The sequence below is a fragment of the Lactuca sativa genome, chromosome 6, assembly GCF_002870075.4.
Source record: "Lactuca sativa cultivar Salinas chromosome 6, Lsat_Salinas_v11, whole genome shotgun sequence".
Classification (NCBI taxonomy): Eukaryota; Viridiplantae; Streptophyta; class Magnoliopsida; order Asterales; family Asteraceae; genus Lactuca; species Lactuca sativa.
Genome location: NC_056628.2, coordinates 78,773,145 through 78,783,238, shown reverse-complemented (window position 1 = coordinate 78,783,238; position 10,094 = coordinate 78,773,145). Strand labels below are relative to the sequence as shown.

Below are 10,094 nucleotides of genomic sequence, written 5' to 3'. Positions count from 1 at the left end.
CAGATGAAGATGAGGGATGAACACCAACAATCGATTTCCAGAAATTTAGAACACACACACACACTCTTAAATTGATTTCCAACAACACAAACAAACAATATTTTAGTTTTTTATTCGAATTTAGGAATATGATTCTTAAGTTACCCTTGAAAAAAAAACTCACAAATGATTTCCATTGAGTTAGATTTAGACAAACCCAAATGAAAATGAGATTGGAAATATATATATATATATATATATATATATATATATATATATATATATATATATAGAGAGAGAGAGAGAGAGAGAGAGAGAGAGAGAGATTTGGCTTTTTATTTTTTTTTAATTTTTCTTTTTATCAGAAAAATATTAAATAAATAAAAAACTAAAAAAAAAAAAACAAAAAGCAAGGACAAAATCGTTTTTATAAAAATTCAAAACAAATCAGACCAAACTTGCAAAAAAAATGAAAAATTTGGACCTCTGATAGTAGTCCAAATCTTTTTGGACCAAAATGACAACTTTTAGCTAACCACAAGTACCATTTGTGAAATTTTGTCTTGTGTATTTGATAACTTTTTGTTATTAAGTTGATATAACTCCTTAAAAACACTATATGATTTTTTTATGTCTATAAAATTATCGATTTAAATAGATTTTGAAAAATAATGAGATTTGACATTGTAACAATGTCACCATTCATATCATTTAAAACATAGACCGATCTATTTCTCTATTTATACACGCAAAAAAAAATGTTACCGATTTACATTACCAATTATTTGTGGTCATTTTGAAACATTACCCCCCCAAGAAAAACAGTAATTAAGAAAACAAAAAGCATCAATTCCATAATTATAGAGACAGCTAATGTATCAATACATACACTCGCTCTCTTTTCTTCTATAAGTCTTGATTAGGTCAATTGTTCTGCACAGCAAAAACTAGAAGAGGTTTTCATTTTTCAAGAAAGAAACAAAGAAAAACTTTCTTCTCACATCACTTCAGATACAGAGAGATGAGGGAGATCATAAGCATACACATAGGTCAAGCTGGAATTCAAGTAGGTAATTCGTGTTGGGAGCTCTACTGCCTCGAACATGGCATCCAGCCCGATGGCATGATGCCCAGGTAAATTTATATCAATTTTATGTTTCCATAAGCATCTGCAACTTTATCTAGTGTCGTTACACAATCCCGACTCTGATTCTATTTCAAATCTTCGTTTTTCGATGATTTTACTCTTCGTGGTTATAATATGAATCTTAGTCTCTTCGTAGATTTACTACCACGGCGCATAGATTTCATGTCAATACGATTTGAACCCTAATTGGGTGATACAGTTGTGGATCTGAATCCATTAATGTGTATTGTGAAACTTGGGATCTCGCATAAAACCAAAAATGATTCGTCAATTGCTTACTTTATTAATTGGAGGTCATTGATTGGAGTCTGGAGATCCATTTTTTTGTTTTTGAATTCATAAATTCTACGCGGCTGATGAAGAGATCTGGTTAGATTTTGTGTTTGATTTCCAATTGACTTCCATGATCTAAAATCAGTACTAAATTGATTTCCCCCAATTTCTTTTCTCGCTGAAACAATACGCAATCGATCGAATTAAGCACAAATTGTGGATCACGTTTCTCAAGTGAACTACTTAAAACAAGAATGGATTGGTTTCTGCTTATACAAACAATGATGCTAGAACTCGAAAACCTAACAACCATCGGAAGTTTTATGATTATTTTAATCACCCAGATCTAACAAATTCATCTCATTTGCAGTGACACTACAGTGGGTGTTGGTCATGATGCATTCAACACGTTCTTCAGTGAAACCAGTGCTGGAAAGCATGTGCCAAGAGCAATATTTCTTGATCTTGAACCAACTGTCATTGATGAAGTCAGGACAGGATCTTATCGCCAACTCTTCCACCCTGAACAACTTATTTCAGGAAAAGAAGATGCTGCTAATAACTTCGCTAGGGGCCATTACACAGGTACTTCCACCATTCTAGGGTTTCAAATCTACAATTACTTTGTCTTTCTCCAATCCCCCCTTTCTCCAGTTTCTCCAATTACTTTGTGTTTAACACTATCTTGATTTCTTTGGGTTTGACTTAGTTTGACTAATTTTCTTTCAGTGGGAAAGGAGATTGTTGACCTTTGCCTTGATCGAGTAAGAAAGCTAGCAGACAACTGCACTGGATTGCAAGGCTTCTTAGTGTTCAATGCTGTTGGTGGAGGTACTGGTTCTGGTTTGGGATCTTTGTTGTTGGAACGCTTGTCTGTTGACTATGGAAAAAAGTCAAAGCTCGGTTTCACTATCTACCCTTCTCCTCAGGTAATAACCCTAACCCTTTTCCCCCAACAGGGTATGCTAAAAATCCAATCTTTATCAAACCCTTTTCGTTTCTTGACAAAAATACCCTTTTACAGGTGTCAACTGCAGTTGTGGAGCCCTACAACAGTGTTCTCTCTACACACTCTCTTCTAGAACACACAGATGTGGCTGTGCTTTTGGACAATGAAGCCATTTATGACATCTGTAGAAGATCATTAGACATTGAGAGACCTACATACACCAACTTAAACAGATTAATCTCTCAAATCATATCATCTTTAACAACCTCCCTACGTTTTGATGGAGCAATTAACGTTGACATCACAGAGTTTCAAACAAATCTTGTCCCATACCCACGTATCCATTTCATGCTTTCCTCATATGCCCCTGTGATCTCAGCTGAAAAAGCTTACCATGAACAATTATCAGTTCCTGAAATCACAAATGCAGTGTTTGAACCTGCAAGCATGATGGCTAAATGTGATCCAAGGCATGGAAAGTATATGGCTTGTTGTTTGATGTATCGTGGTGATGTTGTCCCTAAAGATGTTAATGCTGCTGTTGCCACCATTAAAACCAAAAGAACTGTTCAATTTGTTGACTGGTAAGTAATTAATTAATTAACCATGGTTAAAGTTAAATTATACCCAACCTAAAATCACCAGGTTGGGTTGAGATCTTTCAACCCAACCTGTTTAATTTGTTTACATTAATTGTGTTTCTTCTTAAGATTAATTGCTAAAATGATCACCCTTCTGATATTTTATCTCCCATTTCATGAAATACACTTTTCAAAGTGTTTTTTTTTTGCATGATTGCTTTATGAATGTTCCCCACTATAAAAATCATTATTTGATGATGCCATTTCACTAAAAATCGAATTTTGCGAAATGGGTAGGTGGTATTTTGTGAAAAATGCTAAAAAAAATTGTTCACTTTATGATATTCAAGATTTCATTAGAATATTCATGAGAAAATCAAGAAACTTTTGTGTTAATTTTTCAGGTGCCCAACTGGTTTCAAGTGTGGAATCAACTACCAACCACCAACAGTTGTTCCAGGGGGTGATCTTGCTAAAGTTCAAAGAGCAGTTTGCATGATAAGCAACAACACAGCTGTTGCTGAAGTGTTTTCACGCATTGACCATAAGTTTGACCTTATGTATGCTAAGAGGGCGTTTGTTCATTGGTATGTTGGTGAAGGAATGGAGGAAGGTGAGTTTTCAGAAGCGCGTGAAGATCTTGCAGCTCTTGAGAAAGATTATGAGGAGGTTGGTGCTGAAGGTGTTGATGATGATGGTGCTGATGATGATGAAGAGTATTGATTAAAATGGTGGTTGTGGCTTTTAGTTATATCAATGTGTAAGAAACTTGAGTTTGTGGATTGTTTTGGGGTTCAATTTGTTGTTTGAAACTTATTTGTGCATGTATGATTATCATTTTGTTATTGTTGAACATGAAATTTGATTAAAAATATGATATGTGTTCTTGTAGTTTATGGTCTATGTTGAATGATTAACTATATCTATATCACTAGTTGTTTGATGAATTAATAGGTGTATATGTTATTTGTATTTATGTGGTCTAAAATTTATTTAGAGTTGCCCTATATTTGTGGGAGTGGTCTAGGATTTGAATTTGAGTAGATGTGACATATGAGTTTTAATTCCAATGTTGATTTGTGTCCACTCTCTAACAAACTAGTAAAGAAGCTCAATCCATATTGGGATACTTATAGAGTTGTAGAAATATTTAATGGTATGAAACTAAATATTTAATGGTATGAAACTCATTTATATTGGAAGAGTTACAATTTCAATGTGAGTTATTCTTCTTGTGTGCATTGATCTTGGATATCCACAAAAAAAAACAACTTAAATTGGTTTGAAAACCGATTCGATCCGATTTAGGAACGGGTTTGGTTGAAACAGTCTAGTTTAAAGCCAAATCAACGTTTTTACTAGTTTGAGGATTTTATTATTTGAACCAGTTCCAAATTGGTTTTAGTGAAATTGGTTGCAACCTATAAAAAACGATTTTCATATAGTAAAAAAAATTGTTTTCCTCCATTATTTCTTTCATTTTGTTGTTAATACAAAGTTTTAGAGGTTTTCCAAGACTGGTTTTCATCTTTTATACTATCCAAGATGCTAAAGAAACACTTTTTTAAATATTAAAAGTTGAAAAATGCCTCTAAGACCCTAAATGGTCCCGAATGCCATGGAAAACGCCTTCATTTCATAATTGCAAAGCAATGAATTTTGCTTACCGAAAACCGGTGAAACATAGGATTTTTCAAACCGGTTTTTATAGGATTGGATATTTTTGCTTTATTTAATCCTGTTTTGACTTTGTTTACCAAAACATATCCGGTTTGTGCACATCTTTGAGCTTGTATATTAATTGATTCCATGATTCACATGCAAAAGTGGTCAATGGTTGGAATTCTAAACAATATTCAGACTTCCAATATGGATCGACTCTTATGAGGGTGATATACTTTTAGAAATGATAGAACGGATCATATCTTTGGTCCAATTCTAATACAATTTGCTTTTAATGGACACTTGGCTTTTATACCAACCACCAAACATGTTTGTCTCTTTTTTTACACATTAAATCATGTTTGGATAAAATAGTTGAATGAGTAATGATTGAATGTGTAGACATAAAGTTGTACACATGGTAATCTTATATTCAAACAAACAATTTTCATTGATGACAACAATATTAATCAATTTTAACATGAAACGTGTCAGAAAGGGAAGCAACAAAATCGGAATGAAGAAAAAAAAAACCTAAGCCAGCCTGCTGGAAGAATAAATATTTAACAGAAATTGATTTGTAGGTTACTATATCATTGCAACTTTGATAATAGAAAAACAACTCATTAAAGATTAAAAAAAAAATCCAATATACAAAACCCTGAAACGATCATTTTTCTTATTCCTAGCACAATCCCAACACAAGGGGTAGTAATCATATTCATTGCCATTTCATGTTAATTAGAAACTTTTATCAAATCTTTCGATAAATTACATTATTACCCCCAACACATATTCCTTAAGACTATCATTATAAACACCGATCCTAAACTTAATTATTACAACCTCTAAATTGCACACACCAAATCTACAACACTTAATTTTTTTTTTCTGAAGCCTCCCATTCCGATAACCTATTTACAAAGCTTCCTGTCCTAGGAACGATATGATATGCTCCAATGTCATTTGATATATTCGATATCAGATGACTGGAGCATATCAGAAGTCATCTGATATCAGATGACTTGAGCGTAATGCTCTAAGTCATCCAATATCAGATGACCAAATCTTTAGTCATCCGATATGACCTGTGACAAGACACACAATAATATAATGTAAGGTCTTATATGTTGCAAAATTTAAAACTTTTCCACAAGAAAACCAATTTTTAATATGTAGATTAAGAATATTACCATGTGAATGTTTTACGAGTCACTCCCAAAATCTTCAAAACCTAAGTTTTCCGGTATGTCTAACCTCTTATTGTCCCCTAAGATACAAAAATGATGTTAATAATAATAATAATAATAATAATAATCAATTTAAACAAGAAAAGAAGTGGTCAACAACAAAGATCTAACCTTGATGGTCAACCGTACTACTATGAGAGTCCAAGAAATTGTCTCTTTCGGATGATAAGAAAGCAGACCTCGAGTAACTATCGAGCATGTCTAAAAAAAACAAGAGAAATGTTAATCACAGACTGACATAACATGTTGTACTGTGTTTTTGACCTACATGGGACTAATTTCAATAGGACAAAAGCTGCAACTTTATGTCACATCAAAAAGGTGGGACTAATCTCTTTTGAAAAGACGTGAATGCCCTCATTATACAAAATAGCCCTAAAAAGCTTGTCCTATCAGGTCAAATGAGAGAGAAATGAGGAAGTACCTGAACTATTTGTGAAGTCAGCGGTTGAGTCCGATAGCCCAAAGTTTTGAGACATTGGGCCCAAAAGCCCAAAAAAGGAACTATCATTAAGAAGCGGCCCATTTAACTGATGTGGGTCGGATTCCAAGCAACTGAAAGATGAAACGGATGCATCACCAATCGTTGGTCGTGGTTCATAGATAAACCTAGGATTCCCCAAATAGTTGGATTCGGTTTTTACGGAAACGCCATTCGTTCCAACATTTGAATTTTGGGTCAACAACATATTTTGTGGGACCCCCGAGGGTAGTATCGGAAGTCCACTATTATTAAACCCTCGTGAGAAATTAATGGCGGCTGGATGCTGCTGCATGTTTTCTGTCTTGAGTGCAATACCACCCGTGTTTTCAGGTGCATAGATTGTTGAGTTTTGATGCACTGTAAAAAAAACAAAACAGCTGACATGACATGACATGACATAACATAACATGACTGATGTTAATGAGACAAAAGTAACATTTTTTGTCCTACCCAAAAGTCAAAAAGTCAAAGAAGTTGAATGGATAGAGGAAATGAAAATGGGCTTACTTGGTGGGATATGAGATCCATTGGACTTATTAGGTTGAAAATTAACCGTTGTGGGTCCCAATTGATGCATCAATGCAGCTTGTCTATCAAGCAACTTATTGAATTCCATTATTTGTTCTTTCACCATTAATCTTAGATGGTATCCCTTGAAAAATTCTTGATTTTGTTCTTCAAGCTTCTGCCAAACTAGACCAAACAAGGGTAAAATTGTCATTTACGTGTTTACTCGTTATGAATTAGACAAAGAACGTATAATATAAGGAAATTAAATGGAATTGCATACCAAGCTCTGTAAAGCTGGGCTCCACTTTCTCTTGTTGATAGAGAATATCTACAACTTGCTTTTGTGTCATGTAATATGGGAGACATTGTTCAATAAGATTTTGAACCTAAAACACCACAAAATATTCTAGTTATTTGATTTTCATTACAAATTAATCTGCAAAAAGGTTATTCTTCCAACAACCCCTGAGCTAAGACTGTCTGCCCTAGGGCTAGATGGCTGACATAAGGGCCCACACAGAGTCCAATCCACATTGGAATTAAAACTCTCACACTGGAGCTGAAGCCTGAAGACTCGAATTAACTTACTTTTTAGAAATAAAAGAATTTACCATTTGAATATCTCCTGGAGATACATTTCTAACCTCTCCACCAGACATGTTCTTGACACTGTAACCTAAGAAAGGTTTCTCAGAAATTTATTACAGGCTTTGGTCTGGCATCAATCAGAATAAGGAAGATATGTGTAATCTATATCACCTGTCATTACAAATATAACAAGATTTATGCCAAGAACTTTATTTTTATAAAGAGATATAATAAGGATCCTAGCAACAACCATGGATTTAGGTCAATTGTCGAATATAATTGGTTATGATAGTGGATACCCTTTGTTGAAAAGTCCTAATCCTAACAACAATCATGGATCTTTTTACATTTTGAAACAAAATTAACAAGGTTGGAAGTTGGAAATTCAATTAGGGTCAACTTTGAAGTGAAAAGGTAAGCCGTTTGACATGCAAAAGTCAAACATGGGTAAGTTTTTTGACAAGATTGTAGAGAGTTGACATGATAGGTTAGGTTGGTCCTATTTAGATGTAGGATTATGTTCCACAAGCTACAAAACATTAACAACCAAGTACGAATACTCATAGAGTTGAAAAAAGATTTGTTTTTTCACTACCATGTCAAAGATATCACCAAATAAAGCATTTATAATGATGGTGGTGGTGGGGTGGGGGTGATAAATGATAATTGGCATTAATTAGCATCTTTATTTCATAGAAAGTAGCTGCACATAGATTTGCTCTTAAACTAATACAATAATATCACTTCAGAAAGATGGAAACCACAACATAGAACATAACAAGAACAAACCGAGGAATCGAAGACGAGGGTGGTTACCTTTTTATATATAGAAAAGAAAAAGGAAATCAATAGAACATGAACGAAAGAAGAAAACCCTAGAGATACGAAGAACTTACGATTGATCGAAAGGATAACAGAAATCAAAAAGCTTAGGGAAACGATATGCGCGAGTAATTGGAGATGAAGTGCATATAGATATATGATAAGGAATCAAGAATTCAAATATCGTAAGAAAGAAAAAGTTACCCGGGTGGATAAAGGTGAAGGTGGAAAGGAGAATCTTTAATGGAGGAGTGAGTCTTTTCTTCGTTTGTTTGAGACCTGATGACTCCAACTCGTGTTGGACTGCGAGAATAAAAAGGGGGGATGGACACTCAGGATGGGATCCACATCAGACGGTGGATTTCACTTTTTTTTCCTTCTTATAATATTCGTTTCATATCGTTGTAAAGAAAACAAATTTATTATTGTTTCAAAAATGTGAATTATGAATAGTTTTTGGTTTTTACAAATATATGTTTTGAGATATTATTCTACAGTTAGTTAATGGGGTTTCGTCATTCGTGAATCAACTTGTCAAAAAGCTGTGGGTCTGTTTAGATTTTAGAATCAAGTGGAGACAAGTTGTTTTAACACTTTAACTATTTAAGTTGAATTTGGAAAGAATATCGTGTAAGCTCAACTAGGGTTAAATGTCGATCTAACTCTCTTGTCTTCTTTTTCAGTCATGAGAAAACTGAGTTATGGAATAAGGTGAAAGATCGGTTTATGTATCTTTTAGTTTGTCGATATCTTATGATAGCACAAAGTTGTCTTTAACAAATATTGAAGGTATGATTGTAAGGCTTCGGTTGCCAAATAATCATCATTGTGGTTGTTGATTAGTATGTTCTCTTATTAGACTGACTTCATATGTGCTGGCAAAATAGGCTGATAAAATGAGTTGAATGATTAGTCTTAATCATGGTTATTAAGGGTGAGTTTGGTTCTTGGAATATAATGAAATTTGGGAGAAAAGTTTCCAATTCCACCACATTCAAGTTTTTGGTTCAACTTTGTATGGTATAATGGAAATAAAATCCTAAATAAGAAAACCTTTCATCAAATAAGAAAACACTTTCTTTCAAGAAGATGATTGAATTAATTCTCTGCTATGAGGAAGTGACATTTTACATTATTACTTTTGTTTATTTCACAACATAACATTTACCACCATCGCCGCCACCACCAACACCACTACTACCGTCGCCGCTGCCACCGTCGCACCACCACCTACCATCACCACCCACTAGGGATGAGCAACGAGCCAGAACCGGACTGGATTGGCCTGAAGACCAAAAACCTGAAGACCAAAGATCGTGAATTAACTAACCCGAAAACCGGACCGATTTAGAGTGTATCGGGTCCGGGTTCGGTCCTTGTCCGGATCCGGGTACCAAACCGGGTTTTGGGTTTTGGATCGAATTAAACTTTGCCAGTGTTATTTACAGTTTCGGTCCGATCATGTTCCGAGTTACAAAATGAGTTTGGTATCTTTGTTGTTTATGTCAAAACACATGGAATCTTTCAACTTTTCTATTGAGCATCAATACATGTATTTGTTATACATGTCCGAGGATCATGTGACAAAGATGCACTTTTGTTGAACACGTTTCTAGATGTTGATCAACGTCTATAATTTTCCATAAAACAATTTGTACCAACGATTTTCACAAAACCTGCAACAATTTGTACCAACGGTTTTCACAATACAAGTTTTTAATAAATATTGCAGTATTTTTAAAAAACAATGTAGTTTTTTTAATAACATTTGTATTTTTTTTTGTAGACACCTCATTTGCACGTGTTCTAAGTAGAGTCTCACAATGTACGGTAATAGAAGAGGTCATTA

At 34.2% G+C, this 10,094-nt stretch overlaps 2 protein-coding genes across 3 annotated transcripts; one reads left to right on the top strand and one right to left on the bottom strand.

Annotated features, from left to right (window-relative positions):
• Positions 1–876: 876 nt before the first annotated feature.
• On the top strand, positions 877–3,820 carry LOC111903327 (tubulin alpha-1 chain). The gene is made up of 5 exons (XM_023899102.3): positions 877–1,113; positions 1,770–1,984; positions 2,129–2,328; positions 2,424–2,932; positions 3,334–3,820. The coding sequence occupies exons 1-5, from the start codon at positions 1,001–1,003 to the stop codon at positions 3,650–3,652; spliced, it is 1,356 nt and encodes a 451-aa protein (XP_023754870.1). The 5' UTR covers positions 877–1,000; the 3' UTR covers positions 3,653–3,820.
• Positions 3,821–5,298: 1,478 nt separating this feature from the next.
• On the bottom strand, positions 5,299–8,605 carry LOC111903326 (uncharacterized). Of its 2 annotated transcripts, none has more exons than XM_023899100.3 (8): positions 8,450–8,605; positions 7,447–7,594; positions 7,116–7,221; positions 6,833–7,018; positions 6,266–6,682; positions 5,953–6,042; positions 5,785–5,861; positions 5,299–5,679 (listed from the first exon to the last, which is right to left on the bottom strand). In XM_023899100.3, the coding sequence occupies exons 2-7, from the start codon at positions 7,492–7,494 to the stop codon at positions 5,797–5,799; spliced, it is 912 nt and encodes a 303-aa protein (XP_023754868.1). In that variant the 5' UTR covers positions 7,495–7,594; positions 8,450–8,605; the 3' UTR covers positions 5,299–5,679; positions 5,785–5,796. The 2 variants fall into 2 exon arrangements, with proteins under 2 accessions (XP_023754868.1, XP_023754869.1); XM_023899101.3 differs by having other exon boundaries at positions 8,320–8,457.
• Between the last annotated feature and the right edge of the window lie 1,489 nt (positions 8,606–10,094).

Coding starts and splice junctions, on each gene's coding strand:
- LOC111903327 (XM_023899102.3), top strand. CDS start 1,001: ATGAGGGAGATCATAAGCATACACATAGGTCAAGCTGGAATTCAAGTA. Junction 1,114..1,769: donor CCCGATGGCATGATGCCCAG/GTAAATTTATAT, acceptor TCTCATTTGCAG/TGACACTACAGTGGGTGTTG. Junction 2,933..3,333: donor ACTGTTCAATTTGTTGACTG/GTAAGTAATTAA, acceptor TTAATTTTTCAG/GTGCCCAACTGGTTTCAAGT.
- LOC111903326 (XM_023899100.3), bottom strand. CDS start 7,494: ATGTCTGGTGGAGAGGTTAGAAATGTATCTCCAGGAGATATTCAAATG. Junction 7,019..7,115: donor GCCCAGCTTTACAGAGCTTG/GTATGCAATTCC, acceptor TGTTTGGTCTAG/TTTGGCAGAAGCTTGAAGAA. Junction 5,862..5,952: donor TAGTACGGTTGACCATCAAG/GTTAGATCTTTG, acceptor TTTGTATCTTAG/GGGACAATAAGAGGTTAGAC.